Source organism: Pistacia vera, unplaced genomic scaffold (assembly GCF_008641045.1).
Source record: "Pistacia vera cultivar Batoury unplaced genomic scaffold, PisVer_v2 Contig204, whole genome shotgun sequence".
Classification (NCBI taxonomy): Eukaryota; Viridiplantae; Streptophyta; class Magnoliopsida; order Sapindales; family Anacardiaceae; genus Pistacia; species Pistacia vera.
Genome location: NW_022196007.1, coordinates 1,722,088 through 1,742,994, shown reverse-complemented (window position 1 = coordinate 1,742,994; position 20,907 = coordinate 1,722,088). Strand labels below are relative to the sequence as shown.

The 20,907-nt window shown below is 35.7% G+C and overlaps 5 protein-coding genes and 1 pseudogene across 5 annotated transcripts; 3 read left to right on the top strand and 3 right to left on the bottom strand.

Moving 5' to 3' along the window:
* The first annotated feature begins 656 nt into the window (after nt 1–656).
* On the top strand, nt 657–1,484 carry LOC116128757. Its single transcript, XM_031414504.1, has 4 exons — nt 657–695; nt 802–948; nt 1,201–1,274; nt 1,349–1,484. The coding sequence occupies exons 1-4, from the start codon at nt 657–659 to the stop codon at nt 1,482–1,484; spliced, it is 396 nt and encodes a 131-aa protein (XP_031270364.1).
* Nucleotides 1,485–4,325: 2,841 nt separating this feature from the next.
* LOC116128792 (putative expansin-A17) lies at nt 4,326–5,621 on the top strand. Its single transcript, XM_031414548.1, has 3 exons — nt 4,326–4,491; nt 4,578–4,899; nt 5,028–5,621. The coding sequence occupies exons 1-3, from the start codon at nt 4,356–4,358 to the stop codon at nt 5,335–5,337; spliced, it is 768 nt and encodes a 255-aa protein (XP_031270408.1). The 5' UTR covers nt 4,326–4,355; the 3' UTR covers nt 5,338–5,621.
* A 1,094-nt stretch (nt 5,622–6,715) lies between these two features.
* On the top strand, nt 6,716–7,692 carry LOC116128794 (annotated as a pseudogene).
* Nucleotides 7,693–8,303: 611 nt separating this feature from the next.
* On the bottom strand, nt 8,304–11,020 carry LOC116128839 (protein COP1 SUPPRESSOR 2). The gene is made up of 6 exons (XM_031414605.1): nt 10,869–11,020; nt 10,557–10,775; nt 9,980–10,103; nt 9,456–9,529; nt 9,061–9,218; nt 8,304–8,794 (listed from the first exon to the last, which is right to left on the bottom strand). Exons 1-6 carry the CDS (start codon nt 11,003–11,005, stop codon nt 8,631–8,633), a joined length of 876 nt encoding a protein of 291 aa, XP_031270465.1. The 5' UTR covers nt 11,006–11,020; the 3' UTR covers nt 8,304–8,630.
* A 673-nt stretch (nt 11,021–11,693) lies between these two features.
* On the bottom strand, nt 11,694–12,779 carry LOC116128775 (germin-like protein subfamily 2 member 4). The gene is made up of 2 exons (XM_031414527.1): nt 12,529–12,779; nt 11,694–12,431 (listed from the first exon to the last, which is right to left on the bottom strand). The coding sequence occupies exons 1-2, from the start codon at nt 12,638–12,640 to the stop codon at nt 11,884–11,886; spliced, it is 660 nt and encodes a 219-aa protein (XP_031270387.1). The 5' UTR covers nt 12,641–12,779; the 3' UTR covers nt 11,694–11,883.
* A 1,358-nt stretch (nt 12,780–14,137) lies between these two features.
* Nucleotides 14,138–19,959, bottom strand: LOC116128774 (protein phosphatase 2C 32). Its single transcript, XM_031414526.1, has 4 exons — nt 17,026–19,959; nt 16,011–16,124; nt 14,861–15,125; nt 14,138–14,406 (listed from the first exon to the last, which is right to left on the bottom strand). The coding sequence occupies exons 1-4, from the start codon at nt 19,174–19,176 to the stop codon at nt 14,291–14,293; spliced, it is 2,646 nt and encodes an 881-aa protein (XP_031270386.1). The 5' UTR covers nt 19,177–19,959; the 3' UTR covers nt 14,138–14,290.
* Nucleotides 19,960–20,907: the final 948 nt, after the last annotated feature.

The following is a 20,907-nucleotide window of genomic DNA, read 5'->3' as shown; positions in this document are numbered from 1 at the left end:
AAATTTCAAATTAAAACTTCAGGCACGATCTACACAAGTCTTTCTCGCAACCAGAGACGAAAAAAGTTAATCGCAGATCTGAAAGGTGATTCAACTTTAGTAAGAATTTCAAGGCCTCATTTGGCCAATATTGGTGATTCTCTTTTCTAGATTAAATCGTTTATGCTCTCTTCAATTATAATTTCAATTGAACTTGATTATATGGTGTTTTACTAGTCATCGAATTTTTAAGTTGTAGAATCTATGGATTGCTTCAAACAATGACGCTGTTGCATTTCGATCTCCCATATAAATTTCAACATCAGTTGTCGTGGTCGACAAATGATTGACTCAAAATTTACTTAATTTGATGAACCATGTTTCTCTATATATTTTGGAATTATTTTACAATAGTTTTGGGTATCTGGAGATTAAAAACGTATTAATTTGTTCTTTTAGAAAGTTATTGGTAATTGGATGGTACTAATTAAGAATTATTCAAATTAATTTATATATTGGCAATTAACATTTTCAATAATATAGCACTAGGTTCTAATCAGAGAAAGAGTAATTCAAATCGATTCCTTATTGAAAAAGATAACGTTTGGCCTTCATATGTTTATTACAACTGTACGTACTGATGTTATCCATGGCAGTCTTCAATAACCGTTATAAAAATGGAGACGGAAGTTAAGAGGAAACGCATGAAATCAACCGTACGTCTGATTTCGTTCTTCATTAAATCTTCAAAAGATTAACAATTTTAGAAATACTTTTCTTGTGATTTATGCAATGACAATGTCTTAATATCTGGCATTTTAGATGGAAGAGAAGGAAGTGGAGGCAGGAGGTGAATTAGGTTTGGAGACTGTAGAGAAAGAAGAAACTGAGACAAACGTTGTGGGATCTGAAGAGATGGAACTCAATATCAGTAACATTCTTGAAAAGATTGATCGCTTCACCGAGATGGTATAGCTTTGTTAAATAATTTGCCTCAAATTGTTTTTGATTTGTGCTCAGCAGATCATTCGGTCTGATGAGTCATTTGCAGTTTGCTATGTGAACCATATGTGTGCAATCAGTATGAACTGAATATTTCCAACACCAATGGACTAGTTGACATAGTTCATATCTGGCAATGGTTTCTCCGTGAATATTATTATCCCTTTACAATTTTTTCTTTCTCAGCAAGTCCTTATAAGTTTTCACAATTTTATGTAGGTATCTGAGGTACTAGAATCAGGGAAGACAATGTTCAAGGAACTCAGTAATGATTTTGAAGAGAAGATGATTATGTTAGTAATAAACTTTACCGGATTTTTCTACCTTTATAGCTGAGGTCATTTACATAACTAACTCATATTTGCAGGATACACAAGGAACAAATGGAGAAATGGCAAGAGGAGATCAAAGAATTGCGGTTGCTTGATGCCTCAAATGAGGAGGCAAGTGCTATCCTACATAATGCTCGTTTTCTACTTCAGAATCCTCACACTGATTCTTGAAGGTAAACCTCTAAATGATGTCAGTTTTTCTAAGTCGACTCTTGAGTGAAATTATGGTAGTATTTCTAAGGTTGGCTGGTTTGAAGGACTTATAATTAGGAATGTAAATTTAGTGTTCGAAAGCCTTTCTGAGTTGAGCTCAGCTCATTTTGTAATTGAGCTCTAAACTTGCGCCTCAGTTTGACTTGCCTGGCTTATAAAATTATTCAATCTCTCGCTAAACAAGCCAAGTTGATGCTAGCCTTGAGAATCTTAATATTTTCCAGTAGCATTTGTTTTAACCATATACTTGTAACATCAATCCTAACGTATCATTTCAAGATTGCTGCAATTTAAAATTATGAGAAACTGACAGCTAGATACTAATATGCATGTTATCCTAGATTGTGCATCAAGAACCAAATGACTAACATTCCCTTGTTATCAAATGGGAACAGGGCCTGCTTTTACAATGTTGGATGTTTCAAGCGCAAAAAGGAAGATTGAATTGATACATAACTGACTGGAAAGAACTCATGAGCGACTTAATTGACCCAGAGATAAAGAATGAAATTACTCGAATTAGTTTTGTTAGCAGAATGTAAATGACTGCTGGTTTAGCTGTGATATAAAAGCAGACAAGTAGATATAGGTTTTGATGGTACTTTTTGCAACAATTACATGAGAGATATAGTCTAAGCAGATGTTTCTAATTCTGGGTTTTCTACTTACTTTAAGGCCAATTTGCGCCCAGCAACCATAACTCCAAAGTATGTGTGGTTTTGTTGGCATACTGAGCCACAATGCAAGAACCTTTCCTACAATACCCTATGTCTACCTCTGCTTTATCTAACCTGAAAATTCCTGCAGGTGTATCTCGTGCACTGAATGATTGTCATGTGGCTTTCTTTTTCCTGTAAAAATCAAGAATTTCCAAGAATCTGATATCATGGTTACATCAAGAGTCAGATTTGTTTGTTTGCTGATGGTGAAACCGCAGAAGTTGCAACTCCATGTCTCTTTAGCTCCGCATAAACTGCTCAATTTATAACCAAATTGTGTATACTTCTAACTGAATAGCTTAACCAAATATCAAACTGGAAGGAGTAGGTTTATAGTTGGGCACTTGGCTTCTGCTTGGCATATGGTTTCTGGCAGCAGATTCTGCAACAGGTAACTGAACTGGCTGATTCATGCTGTCTTTCTTTGCCCATGTTTTGTCATTAACAATAGATAGAAACATTTGATTTTGTTCAAGTGTAATAATACAATGAATTGATTGTTTCCCACATTATACACAAGATGTCTTGCTGCTGTTGTTGAAAATTTTTGCTGTGAACTTTAGGTTACTCTTATAATATATTTACCGAAGTGTAGGTACTTGTGATGCAAATTAGATTCTGGATCTTGATCAATTTTATCTTGTCAGTTGTCAATGAATATATGTCTCTTCTACCTACCTGCATTTGCTTTTTGTACTAGATACGAAATAACAACTCCAGCATTCATGTATCATAGAAGAGGGCAAATAAACATTTTAGATAATTATTTTGGTATTTTATCACTCTCTAGTTTTTCTCATGGGAGGGCTTTTATATGGCGTGCAAATGCCAAACATCTGGTTGATCAAAGATTTTAAGTTTTATTTACCAATGCCGGTGGAAGGTATAAGATCACTGTTACGGAGATTGACGAAAGTTGGTAATTTTGCGGCAGGCCAATAAGAAAGCAAATTAATTTTATTTTTTTCTAAAAAAAATATTCAACAATAGTGCAATTGCAATTGAATTCAACAATGTGATCCCATGTGAAAATAATTGATTGGGTGGGAGTTCATGAGAGATAGCATCACCCATGTGGCGATTACATGGAAGTCCCACAAGACATGCCAAAATATATGGCAGAATACTCTTTAAAAAAAGTAAAATACTACTCATGTCAAAGCTGACTCGTTATAAAATATTCACTTTTCTTAATAAACAAGACATGGTAGTTGTATTTGAATTGCTATTGTGACTACAAAATTATTATAAAGTTTTGACTTTGGATTTCAGTTGCTGAATCCTCTTATTAGTTGAGTTAGCATTAGTTTATTGTAAAGTTGGCAATTTGCAGTTAAACTGTACTATAACGTACCACGGATCCTATAACTGGAAGGAAAGTAAACTTATGTCACGTTAATATTTTACGGAGAAAACACACCACCAACAGTCTACATTCTAAGTACTTGAATTAAAATATTATATAGTTAGATGTGGTGTGAAAGCTTTGTGCTTCTCTATCTTATATTCTCTAATAGTTAGATGTGGTGTGAAAGCTTTGTGCTTCTCTATCTTATATTCTCTAATATTATTCGACGGCACCCCATTTTCCACTACCGATAATGAAGAACGTAATCAGGGCCATTAGAGATATTTTGTTGGCAAAAATTGATCGCAATTATTTATTTCCAGATACTAATTTAAGATTTTCGTTCATTTCTATAATATCCAAAAATGGCATTTTATATTTGGAACACATAAATATATTCTTAAATATTTTATTATCATATCAATCGCGAAAGTAACGAACATGGAATAATTAAGCGTAATTGGATGAGCAGTTGTGTTATGCATCGATTAGGCGAATCTTTTTAAAACAATGGGCAAATGGGATATATCTGTCATTTGAAGATTAAGGAATGGTTTGGTTGCAGTCAACTTACCATTCAATTTGCATACTTTTGCAACGCAAATACATTATTATTAATTAATTAATTAATTATCATAAGACCAATAGTAAGAGCTACGCGTACCAGGCCGTAGTGTTACTATAAATAGGTGAGCCCTACATCATCAAACTACTAATCTCCTTTGATTTACAAGGACAAGGTAATTAAAAAACATAGAGAGAATGGAAGGGCGCTTCGCTTTCATTTGTGCTATTCTAATTTCAGTCATATTTTCCATCAAAATTAATGTAGCATCCGCTGCTTGGCTGAAAGCCAATGCAACTTTTTATGGTGAAAGTGATGCTTCAGGAACAATGGGTAATTTTCTATTTCATGCTTTTCCTTTTATAGAGCTCACTTACAATTTACTATTTCAGTTCGCTCATCTCTGATGGCTTCAACAGGTGGTGCATGTGGTTACGGAAACCTATACACAGATGGTTATGGTACAAATACTGCAGCGTTGAGTACGGCTTTGTACAATGATGGCAAGTCATGCGGTGGATGCTATCAGATAGTGTGCGACGCCGCCCAAGTGCCTCAATGGTGCCGCAAAGGCACATATATCACAATTACTGCTACAAACTTCTGTCCTCCAAACTATGATCTCCCAAGTGACAATGGCGGTTGGTGCAATCCTCCCCGGCCTCACTTTGACATGGCTCAGCCTGCATTTGAGTCCATTGCCATTTATAAAGCTGGAATCGTACCTATTTTTTACAGGAAGTATGTTAAATTTTACATTCTCTTCCTCGTTAAATTTATTTGCAATTAGATAAATGTAGCTAGCCTTATTCATATCTTTCAGTTTCATTTCTATCTTTGAATAACAAGGTTTCTTCCGGTTTAATCAGAGTTGGATGCAATAGAAGTGGAGGAATTAGATTCACCATCAATGGAAAGGATTACTTTGAGCTAGTGCTAATATCAAATGTAGGTGGAGCTGGAGATATATCTAATGTTTGGATCAAAGGGTCCAAAATGAGTGATTGGCAAGCTATGTCAAGAAACTGGGGTGCAAATTGGCAGAGTTTAAGCTATCTCAATGGCCAGAGCTTGTCTTTCAAAATCCAACTAAGCAATGGAAAGACCCGCACAGCTCTTAACGTGGCACCTTCCAACTGGCAGTTTGGCCAATCCTTTAAAAGCAACGTACAATTCTAAATCCAGGATTGTTGAAATTCGTCCAGTTTCCTTAGCGGACTTGTGAATTTACCTTGTGTTTTTCTGTACTTTTGTTTTTGTTTTTTGAACACAGCTGTATATTAAAATGCGGAGTGTTGCTTGTAGGTTGTGGCTTTTAGCAGTTTGCAATGAAGCCCACCAAGTTGTGTAAGGTTAATTTTTACAAGAACAATATAATATTTGTGTGAGATTGTAAAATCGAATATGTTGGTGACCTTGAGACTTTTCAAGGATGCGTAAATGCTTGGGTTTGAGATCTTCAACCATGAATGCCAATTCTTCTTTAACTCCATCTCCTTGCTTAATTGTTTTCAATTATTTCAGTTAAGCCACTACTGTTTGTGATGATTAAACTTCTCCAATCTGAATCAAATACATTATTATATACCTCCTTTCTTCTTGGTCATAAGATCAGAAGCTGCAAGTTTTTTCTTCTACTTGTTGGTAATTGGTGAGTTAAAACACAAATAATGTTATCGTACTAGGAAATCAACGTGGTTGGTAGAGGTATAAGATCAATGTTACTGAGATTTTATTACACCATTTGAATCGAAGTTCATAGTTAATTATTTGGCATCACCCATGTGCCAAATACGTGGAAGTCCCACAAGACATGCCAAAATATATGGCATACGACTCTTGAATATACTATAATCAAAGCCTTCATTCTTAAATTATCATAATATTCTTCTATATATAAATCATTTATTTCTTATCAGTTACTCTATATTTGATAAACAAGACAGGGTAGTTGCATAAGAATTGCTATTGCATGTTACTACAACTAAAGTGGGCTGACTTCGATTTTGGTTGTTGAATTCTCTATCCATTTCTTTATAATTGTAGTTAGTTTAGTTTCATTACTGATATGGCAATTAATGGCTCTAGTTTATTATTTGCAGCTCAACTGTACCATAATGTACCACGGATCAAATTGAAGATATTAAGAAAACTGATCATATTATGCAACTGTCTACATTCTAATTACATTATTTAAAATATTGTATTTATCGGTTATCCTGGAATGTTTATAAACAATATTATCATCAAATCAATTCCAGACTCAATAATTAAGAGTAATTGAATGACCAGTTATCTTACGTATTTTATGCATCAATTCTGCGAATCTTTTTTAAACAATGGGCGAATGGATATATCTATCATTTGAAGATTAACGATTGGTTTTATTCGACTTATCATAGTTTGGTAACGCAAATGATGTATTGATTACAGAAAATCATAAGACAACTACGCTTACCCATGGCAGTTATTATAAATAGGTGCCGCCCACTCCGCCATATTCATCATCCCATTATTATTAGCTCTTTTCATTTAAAAGGAAAATAAGATATAGAGAATGGAAGGGCTCTTCGCATTCTGTAGTGTTATATTCATTTCAATACTATTTTCCATTAAATTTAATGTAGCATCCGCTGCTTGGTTGAAAGCCCCTGCAACTTTCTATGGTGGAAGTGATGCTTCAAGAACAATGGGTAAGTTGCTATTTCATGTTTTTCCTTTTACAGAGCTCAGCTCACTTACAGATTACTAGTTAACTAGTCAAACTCAATTACAAACTTACAATTCACTTATCCCTTATGGTTTCAATATATCAGGTGGTGCATGTGGTTACGGAAATCTATACACAGATGGTTATGGTACAAATACTGCGGCGTTGAGTACGGCTTTGTTCAATGATGGCAAGTCATGCGGTGGATGCTATCAGATAGTTTGCAACGCCACCCAGGTGCCTCAATGGTGCCGCAAAGGCAAATATATCACTATTACTGCTACAAACTTCTGTCCTCCAAACTATGACCTCCCAAGTGACAATGGCGGTTGGTGCAATCCTCCGGGACCTCATTTTGACATGGCTCAGCCTGCATTTGAGTCCATCGCCATTTATAGAGCTGGAATTGTACCTGTTCTTTACAAAAAGTCGGTTGAGTTACACATTCTAAATTTTTTTTTTTTTTTTTTTTTTTTATTCAGACAGAATCTCTGAATAACAAGGTTTCTTCTGGGGTTTAATCAGAGTGGATGCAAAAGAAGCGAAGGCATCAGATCACCATCAGTGGAAGGGATTACTTTGAGTTAGTGCTAATGTAGGTGGAGCTGGAGAAATCTCTAATGTTTGGGTCAAAGGGTCCAAAATGAGTAAATGGCAAGTCATGTCAAGAACTGGGGTGCAAATTGGCAGAGTTTATGCTTATCTCAATGGCCAGAGTTTGTCTTTCAAAATCCAACTCGCAATAGAAAGACCGTCACGGCTCTTAACATTGTACCTTCCAACTGGAAGTTTGGCCATCCTTCAAAAGCAATGTTCAATTCTAAATTTATGGATATCTACTAAATTCTTCAAGTCTTCTAAGTTCTAAGTGGATTTCCCCATTTTAAAAGTTATTAAACCCCGCTGTATATTAAAATGCGAGTGTTGTTTAGGTTGGGCTTTCAGCAGTTTTCGATGAAGCCCACCAAGTTCGTGTAAGTTTATAATGACCGAAGAGATTGGATTATATGTAGCTCAATGCCAATGTAACCATTTATTGAATCTTATACTGCTTCAAGTTTAATTTTGTTTTTTCTTTTGTAGAAAGTTTACAATGGCAAAGATTTGCGCAAAAGATTGTCAAATGATATATTGCATAATTGCCCATCTAAACTTCTTTGCTTTCAATTTCTTTCTCCAAGCATCAGAATCGGACCATTTATTGTTGCCTTTCTCCGATCTGACTAACTGGAGTAAAACATTTCCATTATTTCCTTCCTCCAGTCACTGTGACACTGGTGCCCAATGGTTCCAATTTGAATTCAGTTTCTCTTCGTCTATCAAACACACTATAAGGTTCCAATTTCAACCAATCAAAACAGAGGAAATGTTAAATCGAAAAACATAACTACGCTCCACCACTTACTACTACCATCCATGTATAGCCCTCACCCCCAAAAAAAAAAAAAAACAATCAATAGATTCAGAGCCCGTTGAGAAAATTTTAAGTGACATTACATGACCTTATAGCTAGACAGGCTTCTAAAATCTATTTACACGATACATCACAACAGTCAATAGCGGCAACAGCTTTTGCAGCAACAAGCCTTTTGTGTTGCTAACAGAACTACATTGAGCCACAAGTAATCATGGGGTAGCGTATCATAAGACACAAACCAGCACATACTGTTTCACATATTAGTCCGGCTGGAGATTCTACAAGTATAAAGTGCATGTTATCTTCGCATGTCCGGCTGGAGATTCTACAAGTATAAAGTGCATGTTATCTTCGCATCACCCTGTGGCGTTCTCGTTTGCGGAAGCGCTCTAACATGAATTCATCTGTCGCAGCTTGCCTACTTCCTGCTGCATCAGTGCCATTATCAGTTGGTCTGGCTCCAGCACCATCATCCTGTGAACCTCTGTCCTTGTATAGCTCAGGGTGTTCTGCAAGTTTTTCATACACAATAAGAAATTCAGAATAAATAATATCTCAAAAGACACCACAAAAATCAATGAACAATGGAAATGCAAAAACGTCAATGGAAAATCATATTGAAAGCACATACAATAAACAGTCCTATCAAATGACTAAATTTATCTCAAGTCTGAAGTAACTTGGCCCTTGACCTCCAGTTTTGGTGAGAAGATGAGCTTAGCTGAATAAATGAATCTAACTATAAGATTAAAAGCAAAGAATAACAATCAGCAACCTCTTCTAAGTTTCTCAGCGTAATCCCGGCCACGTTGGAAATAATCTGCACTGTAACTTGAGGGAATGCTAAATTCCGATTTAGTCCTGCCCATGAGCCTCTTTTCTTGTAGAAGCTTCTTGGCAGCCTCAGTTTCCTCAATATTCTTCAACTTGTATCTGCAACCACAGGAACAATCAACAGTGCACCCAAATTTATTTCTAATAAGATTATAAGCATTAGGTCTGTCATCAACGCAGTGATGCAAACAAGCCAGCCAAGAAAAAGCCTAGAAGCTAAATGCTTTCTCCTTGATGGATGTGGCAACTTTCACATATAGTTATAAAAGAAGATTAAATCAAAGTGCAATTAATTCTACTACCAAAAAAGAGAATAAGGAAAAGAAAGGGGCATACTCAATGGGGAGCTGAACCTCAGCTATCCCAGTGGTCCACTGAGTAGAGCTTTCCTCTGAGTTTCGTTTCTTCACCTGAGAGGAAACAATTAAGAAGTTTGAAATTAAACTTTGAAAGGACTTCCACAAAAAGTTTCACTCAGACACTGATAACACTATTCCATTACACAAAGTTTCGAGAGCCATACTTCAGAAAAAATCGTAGCATATGTTGTGTTGAAAGCTAATGACTAAACAAATACTTCAAAATGAAAATGTGTTTAATAAGCAAGCAAACACTACTATAGAATATGTTGAATCTAAACTAATGTGACTAGAAGCTAGAATTAAAACAAAATCCCAGTCTATGTTGAATCAGATACTAAAATGGTAGGATTTGAAATATGTAAACTTCCATTAATCCAATTCTTGTTAGACTGTTACACTCAACGAAACACCATCCAAGCATAATGATTTAGATAGGTGTATCTATTGAAAAGGAAATGAAGAACTAAAATGAGTGTGTACATCAACCAGACCACTCACTTTAAGATGCTCCGGAACTTTGTATAATTCATCTTCAGCACGTTTTAAATCGTTCTCAACTTGATCTGTCACATCAACATTTTTGCCCCTTCTCTTTGCAAGTTCTTGCTCAATGTAATTCACCCTGTTAAATAAAGGAAAAAACATACAAAGAAGTAAGAAACAACCAGCAATAGCCATGCAATTCCCTAGAAAGAAAACTAATAAATTCAGACACCAACAAGATCCGATAGAGTGAGCGAATACTGATGATAACCCAAAAAGGAAGAAGGGAAAAAAAAAAAGTACAGTACGATTTATCTATTAACAAACACTGTTTAAAATCTCCTTCGCAGAGTCAACATGGTTAAGAAAGTAAGGGTCTTCATGATTGTTTCATACATATAATTTTCTTACCAACAAACTTGGATAGTCTAGGACAAGTAAGAATCATTAACAAACTGCAATTAATTTCGTGTAATCCATTACTTTTACGCAAGAACGGTATCAATCAGCCATGTCTAACATAGTGCATAAAATAAATCGAAAGAGCAAGTAATAAGAGTGACAACAAAAGAAAAAAAAAAAAAGTAATTACATGTTGGGATCTTCAACCATGACGGCTGTTTCTTGAGCGAATGTATCTTGAAGAACCAACTCATCTTTTTCTCCATCTACTTCATTCTTTTCGGCAACTTTAGTTAAGCCACCACCGTTTCCTGTAACCGTTCCACTTTGCAATGCACTAGTTATTGCAGGTATTCCTGATTTTCTTTCTCTTTGTTTCTGAAGAAACTTCACTTCCTCCAATGCCAACCTGATCATTTAAAAATAAAATATAAAAAAACATCATTAGGTTAACCAAAGAAAACCCTAATTAATAATACTTTAGTTAAAAAGACTCAACTACCTCCTTTCTTCTTCGTCATCTGAAACCTTGCTCTTGGCTTCTTCATCTTCTACTTCTTCGATATTCCTCTTCCGGAAATTCTTCTTCTTCTGCTTTTGCTCCTGCTGCTGCTGCTGCATCGAATTCGAATTCTCCATTTAATTTTTTCAACTCAGTTCAAGATCCACATAATACCGTACCACGATAAACGCACCGTTTTTAGTAACGGTAATGCCCAGCCCAAGACTCTTTCGTTTGGGCTAGGCTAATCAAGCCCAACCACAGTTAGTGATCCTCCGAACAACTGGTAAAGACGACATGTAGTCTATTTCTACCAACTTAATCTCCATGTCGTTTGAATCTCAAGGAGGTAACAACCTGCGGATCCAGCCACCTTTTTTGTGGGCCATGACATGCTCAATTTTTTTTTTTTTTAATATTAATATGTATAATTTATATATTTTAACACACCTTAATAAAAATATTAATGGACAAAAATAGTAATGTATAATAAATTTTTATTTTGGTCCACCCTAAAAAAAATTCCTAGATCCACTACTGTTTCTACTCATATATAATTTTGTTATTTTCTGTGTAAAAATGTGAAGTCTAAGGTAAAAGAACCCTTTTAATAATGGTTAGAATGTCAAACGCAAAAATCAGGCTATTATCCCTAGTTTTGTTTTAAATTCTTCATTGTGTCTGAGAACAATTACTCCATTCAATGACCAATTCTATGCTATCGGCTATGGCCAAATCGAGCTGGTACCGTCGACTAACTGTCCGTAAGAATTACAGCTCCGTTATGTTCTTGCACAAATATGTATTCAGTTGAAATTATCATTCTGAAAGGATAACCGTGCCAGAAAGTTTATTCAAGGATCAAATATAAACATGAAAATATTATTGCAAATATTCATTTATATTACATATCCCAATTAGCCCGCATGATGTAATATATTTTATCTGATGGAGACAAAGGTTTCCACAAAAAATATATAGGTGATATATCTAAAGCTTATTCTGGGAGGCTTGTTTAGCTTTTCTTGGGTGCAAGCTTGGACTTGATTTTGTCAATCTCCTTGGTTCCAACTTGGAAGGCCTTAGTCAAAACATTGTCTGGCACAGCTGGCGTAGCCGTAAACAATGTGGCTGCAATGGATTGAGTACCAGGCAATTGGCTGTTGAATGCTGCAATAACTGAAGCTGCAGTGTCACCATTATTCTTCTGAAAGTGAACTAGAGCTTTTGGGAAGACAAAGATATCCCCTTTCTTGATAGTTTTGGAGAACAACTTGTTAGCAGTAGTAATAAATCCTACATCTAATTGACCTTCGAGCACGAATACCATTTCAGTGGCACGAGGGTGGATGTGAGGTGGGTTGAGGCCACCGGGTGCATAGTCGATGCGCGACAGTGACACTCCTAAAGTGTTAAGCCCTGGAATTTTTTCAACATTGGCACCTGTTACAATTGACCCGACTGAATTGTTGATCACTCCAGGGTTGGCTAGGCCTCCAAAGAAGAAATCATCTGCCGTCACATTTGCACTGTCTTTGCATGCAAATCCATTCACCTTAACTCCTATAACAAACGTAGCGGGAAAATTGATCATCAAAGTATAATAATAAACCATGCCCTCAAAAAACTAGAGAAATTTATTATTAAAGTGTTACTATACCTGAAGTTGAATCCGCTACACAAATATCCTGAAGCAGGTCGGCATCATTTGCAACAACTTCAGCTATGATATTAAAAATTAGTAAATATTTGAAAATACTATCAACAGCCATATTTAGAAATGATGAAAAGAAATGGCTAGCTGGCTGGCAGACAAGACAAGAAGGAAAAGATGATTTGGTTAGGTTTGAGCGCAGAAAGAGAAGGGGGAACAGCCTATTTATGTACACAAAGAATGGTTGACAGTGGCACAGAGAGATTGAGTGATGTGATAATCAAGCATGGACGAGAGTAGAGACCTTCAACTTAAACACAAAGCATACTAAATAAATTAATGAGAAGTAGAAATTTGACATATATGCCAGCCATATTAATGATCAAACGTGTTGATAAAGAGGTAACGTTACATGTTAACAAATTATTGTTGCATTCATGGTTTGGTGAGAGATGGAAACAGGAAGATGGAATTTGATTTGTTATAAAGTCAAAAAGAGACCAGGACCAGTTTGCATCACCCACCAAAAATGGGCCCTTGATGATGGGACAGAGCTGCTACCGCCTCAAAACACTTTTGCTTTTATCCAGTTAAATTAGCTTTCGACAAAATATAATTACCGTAAAGATGGTAATGTGTTTTGCTTTACAAGCATTTTTAGTTGAAGTAGTTGAACAGTCGACTCTCGTTACAGTTGCAGACTTGTACAAATCTTTTTTAAAGTTCTNATTTGACATATATGCCAGCCATATTAATGATCAAACGTGTTGATAAAGAGGTAACGTTACATGTTAACAAATTGTTGTTGCATTCATGGTTTGGTGAGAGATGGAAACAGGAAGATGGAATTTGATTTGTTATAAAGTCAAAAAGAGACCAGGACCAGTTTGCATCACCCACCAAAAATGGGCCCTTGATGATGGGACAGTGCAGCTACCGCCTCAAAACACTTTTGCTTTTATCCAGTTAAATTAGCTTTCGACAAAATATAATTACCGTAAAGATGGTAATATGTTTTGCTTTACAAGCATTTTTAGTTGAAGTAGTTGAACAGTCGACTCTCGTTACAGTTGCAGACTTGTACAAATCTTTTTTAAAGTCTCCATTTCCACCAATTTCTGTAAGTAAAAGAAATGACAAAAACATTCCCGAATTTTCACAAGCATGGTCTTCGTTTTTCTTGCCTTTTACGTTGCCTTATCCATTTCAGCGCTTGACATCAAAATTAAGTTAAATCCCTTAAGTCAATTGAAGAAGATAATGATCACTTTAACAATAAATTTAAGATTTTTTTTTTTAACAATTTTCACCCATGTTTACATCAAAATGTTCCAATCAAACATTTAAAACGCTGCGAAGACTGATAGTATGCAAAGAAAGGCCTCCAAACAAGGGAGATAGTTCGGTGTGATATCTAACTCTAAGCGCACAGTTTTTGAAGTAATTCACACATTCTTTTAACTAATACCTGATTATGCACATTTGCACACGCTTTACATAACAAACTTAAAATGTTAGGTTTGCATCGATTTAAGGCACTGACCTTCCATCTTCTGGATGGATTAAATCATCCTTATGTAGAAAAAATCATAATAATCTAAAATCGAAGGGAGGGTAAAGGAAAGAAAATTCTATTTATAAAAAAATAAATTTAAGGGGAGATAAAAAAGAATGTCAATGTTGAAATTCCCATTTCCAAAATGCATACATGTACCCCTTGCTTGAAGTGGTTACATTGTTGAGGCAAATATGCATATGTGAAAAAATGTTATCCTGATGATCTCCAAATCCTTCCCTCCAATGAAACCACCATAACAGAAACATCATCATGATATTTACGTCGATCTCCATGAGGAATATCAAGCAATTCATGAAAATCCATTCCTGCAGTCATACAACAAAAACCATTAAAAAAGAGCATACGTCCTTCAATTTTTGTGGAGCAAAAGATTTAAAATCAAAAAAGAAAGAAGAAAATTTAACTAACCATTCTTTTTTGCTGCACGGAATAAAAGCTCGGCAATGAGATACTGGGCAGGATCACCTTCTGGGACATTTTCCATGAACCATGTAACATGAGCAACTACTTCTTCATTACTGAAGTACTGGTAAAGCCCATCAGAGGATAGTACTAGGAATCGGTCACTCGAGGAAAGCCGGTGGTGAACAATGGAAGGGATGCAGCTGAGGTATGGAGCTGTTCCCACATAGTCTACTCTAAACATCTCCAGAAGAGTTTCATTACAACTCGGCTGCAACCNAAAAAGAGCATACGTCCTTCAATTTTTGTGGAGCAAAAGATTTAAAATCAAAAAAGAAAGAAGAAAATTTAACTAACCATTCTTTTTTGCTGCACGGAATAAAAGCTCGGCAATGAGATACTGGGCAGGATCACCTTCTGGGACATTTTCCATGAACCATGTAACATGAGCAACTACTTCTTCATTACTGAAGTACTGGTAAAGCCCATCAGAGGATAGTACTAGGAATCGGTCACTCGAGGAAAGCCGGTGGTGAACAATGGAAGGGATGCAGCTAAGGTATGGAGCTGTTCCCACATAGTCTACTCTAAACATCTCCAGAAGAGTTTCATTACAACTCGGCTGCAACCAAGATATTAAATTAGCAATAGATTGATCAATTACATGAATGGCAAAAAAATAAAATAAAAAAAACCTAGTACATAAAGAACACAAGTTGTACCACTAACATAATCCACGTGAAAATAGAAGCTCAAAGTTACCAAAGGGATATACTGGATGCACTAGACACCCCTTAGTGATACATAATCTCAATTGTTTGAGTGTCTCATCTTATGTCTCCAGATTCTCCAAAATACAAGTAATTTGAGGAAAAATCTTAGCCATATTTAATTCTTAAAGAATAAACAGAGCCTTAAATCAGACAATAAAATGTACAACATCAAACATACATGTCTTACTCTGAATTTTCAACAATGAAATACTACACATAAAGATCTAATTGCACAACCAATATTGAGTTTCTGTTTTTAGTAATTAAATGCTGAAACAATACTGGTGATACTACCAGAGGTTGCTAGCAATAAGAAAGAGTAAGAGAGAGAAGAGAAACAACACAAACAATAATTCTTCCTCAACTTGGAAAAACAGAACTGCTTTTATCACTGCTTAAGTTTTTGTAATCAGATATCCCAACTACCTCCTATTTCGAGATACACACAGAATTTCAATATGTCGTCACATACATAAATGTGTAACTGTATGCAAATATCAAATATGACCAATTGGATAAAACTTCTATGTTCTCTATTAGTTGATTCTTTCTAATCTCATGCAAGGGATCAAAAGATATGAAGCAAAACCTTGAGAGAGAAGGAAAAGACGTTAGAAGGCATACGTCCCAAACAAAAAAAAGATTCCTTGGAAAGTATCAGATAGAGAACACAAATTAAACATAAAAAGCTACATGTTTCATAGGAAATTTGTCAAGTTACAAAATCAACCAACCTTCTTCAAGAACCCAGCACCAAACGCCCTTGTGACTTTTAATTGCCCCTTAACTCGATCATTCAAAATCGCTTGGCAGTCATCAGGATGCTCTGCTCTTACTCTAAGAACTTCCTGTCATATCAATAAAGGATGCAAGATCAATCCTAAATTATGGAATATGCATAAGAAACTCTGTTATGATTTCTCTTTTCCAACTATTTTTCATTAAAACATCAAATATCTAGTGAAATTTCATTTAGTTTTGCAAAATTCTTATATTAGGATAGCTTATATAAGACATCATGTCATTTAAATGAGTGAGTGAAAAATTACACAGGAAGTACTAAATTGAGGAATCCCTAACACACAATTAGCAAAAGGTAGATATACCTAAACATTAATAAGAAATCATAAACTATTTATAAAACATAAAAGGGAAATAAAAGGAACAAACATCTCACTGTCCCAAGTGACAACAAAAATGCTAGAAAACTGATCAGCAAAACTACTGGCTTATTCACAGACATCAAGTAGCACTAATGTATTCAACAGTACCATGGTGACTCATCTAGACAACAACCCTACAAGGAAATAAATCACAGTTTAACAAATGGCTAACCACTTATCATGCATCAACACAGAGTCTATAACTCATAACTCATGAAGTCCTTGTACATATGTTATGTAATGATACGAAACACTTCAAGGTGATTTGAAAGTAATACTTGCTCTGAATTGTTGACACATTTATGCAACATAATAAAACTCAAACCACTACAAGAGAACCCTTTATTTGTCAAACAATACTAATTGATGAAAACATAAAATTGGTTAAATCATGCTTGTAATGCATTCAATTATCTCATCAAAATAAAAAAATAAAAAAACTGACTGAAATGCAATCACAGCTAACTGATTAATAAGATAAATCAGGTAAAAGAAAATTGCAGTTGACGATATAAAATAAAAATTCTAAAAAGAGATCATGCAGTGCTAATAGGATTGGAAAATTTCAGTAAAGTGAGAAACAAACCTCTTCTACACTTGTGCTGTGGTCAGTTGAAAGCTGAACTGCCCTCATTTTTAATCTGCAGATGGAAATGTCTCTATTCTTGTTCATCATATTAACCTGACAATTTTGATTATGCATTGGAGACTCCTCAGATATTCTGTCAAGCTCCATGCGTACTAATGACTCTCTCGATCGGTTTCTATGTTTCATGTCTTCCTTCAAAGAACATGGGTTAGGGTGGCGGTCATTCTGTCTTTCTTGTGCCAATATCACACGGCTATCCCCAAGGTTCATGACATACACGTCTTGATCCTTCATTAACATCACAAGAACACATGATCCCATTAAAGCAAGCTCTGGATTTGTGTCAAAAGCATTTTCCACCATTTCCATGTAACCTTCTTCAGTACTTTCAAGTGCACGTGCCATTGCTCTTAAAACAGCATCATGATCAATGGCTCCAGATTTACACCTCCTAATAGGTCCAGAGGATTCCATCATTCTTTCATCGACACAAGGCTCTTCTCTGTGCCAATCATAACTCCAAGGAAAAAGCTTCTTTCGCAAGGACTTCTGCTTCCGACACATTTTTCTTATCTTTGTACTGATTAAAGACTTCCTCGTACTCTGCCTTTGCTCAGAAACAGAAGGACCATCCATGGAGCCTTGATTAGATTCAGACCCAGCCCCAGTGTCTCCTCCTGATGTAGTGGGATCTTCATCATGATGGCCAGGAACATCTCCTTTCAGGTTCAAAGAGTCCCTGGAACCAAGAGTATTAGAACATGGGTGACAATCGGATAAACCCTTTCTTTCATGACCAACCTCACAAACCAAAACAGAACCTTCTCTTTCCCATGATTCCATCTGAAGTAGCTCATAAAGCCGCATGCTTTTTCTGCCTTGACCAGTTAAGTTAGCTGTTGGAACATGACCTGTAACTTCACCACTATCCTCAACTATTTCACAGTAAGATGATTGAACATGGGCAATTCCTGAACTGTTACATGATTCATTTAGACTAGTAGAAATTACATTATCTAAGTAGGAGTCTGATCCTTCCTTCTTAATGCACTCAGAAGGCCCATCATTTCCACTTTCAGGATGTCCAGGTTGTGGAGGATCGTTCAAAGGTTTATCCTCATAATCCCAGAGCAATCCTTCCAGCTCCTTGTCTATGGCACGATAAAGATGGCTCATCAGGAAATCCGGTGCATCTGGGCCACTAAAACCATCATATATCCCTATAAACAACCATCCTTGTTCTTCAGAAAGTACAACATGAACCCTATCTTCACCAGCCTTCCCCTGAGCCCACTGCAAGTTGCGACTATTCCCATACTCACTTTCTGATGGCCCCCCTTCAAAACAGTTTCGTTGGGCTTCTGCTCGAAACTTAGCCTCCTTCACATGCCAGGCTAATTGCGTAACTGGATGCAAAAAAAACCGTTGCATCCAACCAGATCCCATTGTATGTTTTGAGAAGGTACGGGAAAGGGTGCTTTTCATTGGTCCACTCACACTTCTCATAAAACGTTGGAAGCGAGGTCTTCTACGCCCTCGTGCAAGTGGGGCAGAAAAGTTGGATTTGTCACTAGCATCGAGAGGACCCGACATTACCCCCTTCTCAATTGGACCAGACATGAAACCACCTGCTCTATCCAAAGGACCCGAAGCAAAACCTCTCTCAAGAGGTCCAGACATAAACCCATTCAACGGTCCAGAGCCACGGGGCACTGGCTGCAATGGGATTGCAGCAAATGAAGCAGTGCTCTCAAATGATGCAGCAGGTTCTTGGGCATCACTAGCAAATAACGCACTCTGGTTACCAGTCCTAGCTGTAGAAACATTTGCACTAACAGAAGCCCCCGAGATGGTCTTAAATGTAGTCTCGGGAAAACTCTTAATAGGTTTCTGAAGACCTGAAGGATCATCTATGGAATCATGCCTAAACGACCCACTTAAAGTTTCTGAATCAAGAGTGCTCGAATCAACTGTAAACCTCTCAGAATTGGACGGGGTAATGGCAGGGGAATCGAAAATAGATGGCCTAACATAACAAAATGAATGGCCTAAACCCTCGTCTAGAGGCTCTAAAAGATCCAAATCAACACCACTTTTACCATTAAATGGCACAAAACAACCAACAACACGAGAAGTGCCGTTACCCATTTTTCTACTAATATAAACCCCTATAAACCAAACCTCTGAAGTGGAGGGTTTCTATGACTTTCCACCATAAGCAAAAACAGCAAAAAACAACTCAAATAAAATCCCAAAAACCCAATAAACCCCTCAACCACCTTATGAATACTCAAATAACAGCACATCATCAACTAAAATAATGTAAACCCCAAACTATAGCTGATCAAATCAAACCAAAATTTCCCATAATTGAACCGATAAATAGAACATAAAAACAAAAACAAAAACAAAGAATACAAATAGTGAAATGCAATGATCTGACCTTGAAATGACTGTTTAAGCATGAATAAAGCAGTGGATCGAGCACCCCAGTAAACAGATCTAAGAAGCGATAAAAGACAGTGAACGAATGGAACACATCAGATAAAAACAAACACACAACAAAAATAACCCATTTAGATTTTATATGGAATCTGACAAAGTACCCATACAAACAACCGATTCATTTTCGCTACTGAATCATGCACACATACACGACTGTTGAAAAAATTAAGCAAGAAAACCCAAAAGGGATTTCGAGTGAGAAACAAAATGAGTAGCGAGAATGAAGTCTGTAGTGAGAGTAGAAAGATAGAAGAAGAGAAGAGAAAATGTAGTTATTCGTTGAATTATTTAAAAAAAACAAAAAATTGAGATTCGGTTTATGATGACGATGAAGAATCAAAGTTGAGTTCATCAAGGAGGGTCTCTTTCTTGGGGTTTTCAAATGGTTTGGGAGGGTAAAAACTAATAAAAGAAAAAGAGAAACAAAATTTTTAATTACGTTGAAATGTTTAGACTGTTTATAGTATTTATTTGTTTTTTTATTTTATTTTTCTGTCTTTCTAATTTTCTTTTAAATGATTGGTGGTATGTTGGTGCTGTTGGAGTCAATAAATTTGGTACTGCACATCATCATGCTCATCAATCAAATTAGATGAGTGGGGCATCTCCTTAATTTTGACCTTTATTTTACTAAATTATTCTTTCATTATTTCTTTAATCACTGTAATCAATCCACAAAATCAAATCTATCTATTTTATTAGATTTCTTCATTTTAAACTCATCCCTTAATCTTTTCATCTTTTAAAAACACAAATGTTTTTTTGTTTATTATATTATATATTTTTAAGCAATATTATTGTTTAACTATATCTACGGATTCTATTAACTTGTTAATATCTTGATGATTTTTAAACCCATCGTTGGTCCACAATAACTTTATGATTATTAATTGATTCAAGTTAAACTTTTATACAAAGTTTCCTTGAAATTTATGAAAGCTGTGACACTGCCACTATTTCACAATTTTTTTTTTAACATTTAATTAATGAATAGTTTATTAGATATTATCATATGAACGTGTTTTGACTAACCAAAATACAGAAATAAAAAAACAAGTCATGTGTTTGGAAAACTAATGCAACAACTTGTAATTTTAATATAAAATTGGTGTAAAATGATGAATAAATAAAACAATTGTATCCATAAATAGCTTAGACATGATGTTGCATGCATAGCATATTATATACGCCACATTTAGTTGTTCTATCGTTTTTTTTTTTAACCGGGATGTCTGGGTTTGTGCCCACCTCATTTAGTTCACGAGTCTATTAAACACTTTACAAGTTAGTTTTCGGATCCATTGAATATCTTATAAACCTAAAGAATCAGGTAAATCACAATATAATTGTGGTTGGTGGCTCAAGAAACGGAAT

Bases quoted from the DNA above. Each gene is read 5' to 3' on its own strand.
- LOC116128839 (XM_031414605.1), bottom strand. From the start codon at position 11,005: ATGGAGAATTCGAATTCGATGCAGCAGCAGCAGCAGGAGCAAAAGCAG. The intron at 10,776-10,868 runs GTAGTTGAGTCT...TTAAATGATCAG, and splicing joins GATGACGAAGAAGAAAGGAG to GTTGGCATTGGAGGAAGTGA. The intron at 10,104-10,556 runs GTAATTACTTTT...TTTATTTAACAG, and splicing joins ATGGTTGAAGATCCCAACAT to GGTGAATTACATTGAGCAAG.
- LOC116128775 (XM_031414527.1), bottom strand. From the start codon at position 12,640: ATGGCTGTTGATAGTATTTTCAAATATTTACTAATTTTTAATATCATA. The intron at 12,432-12,528 runs GTATAGTAACAC...CGTTTGTTATAG, and splicing joins TGTAGCGGATTCAACTTCAG to GAGTTAAGGTGAATGGATTT.
- LOC116128792 (XM_031414548.1), top strand. From the start codon at position 4,356: ATGGAAGGGCGCTTCGCTTTCATTTGTGCTATTCTAATTTCAGTCATA. The intron at 4,492-4,577 runs GTAATTTTCTAT...TGGCTTCAACAG, and splicing joins TGATGCTTCAGGAACAATGG to GTGGTGCATGTGGTTACGGA. The intron at 4,900-5,027 runs GTATGTTAAATT...CGGTTTAATCAG, and splicing joins GTACCTATTTTTTACAGGAA to AGTTGGATGCAATAGAAGTG.
- LOC116128757 (XM_031414504.1), top strand. From the start codon at position 657: ATGGAGACGGAAGTTAAGAGGAAACGCATGAAATCAACC. The intron at 696-801 runs GTACGTCTGATT...CTGGCATTTTAG, and splicing joins GGAAACGCATGAAATCAACC to ATGGAAGAGAAGGAAGTGGA. The intron at 949-1,200 runs GTATAGCTTTGT...AATTTTATGTAG, and splicing joins TTGATCGCTTCACCGAGATG to GTATCTGAGGTACTAGAATC.
- LOC116128774 (XM_031414526.1), bottom strand. From the start codon at position 19,176: ATGGGTAACGGCACTTCTCGTGTTGTTGGTTGTTTTGTGCCATTTAAT. The intron at 16,125-17,025 runs GTTTGTTTCTCA...TTGATATGACAG, and splicing joins ACAGCACAAGTGTAGAAGAG to GAAGTTCTTAGAGTAAGAGC. The intron at 15,126-16,010 runs GTTGGTTGATTT...TCTTGGTTGCAG, and splicing joins GTGCTGGGTTCTTGAAGAAG to CCGAGTTGTAATGAAACTCT.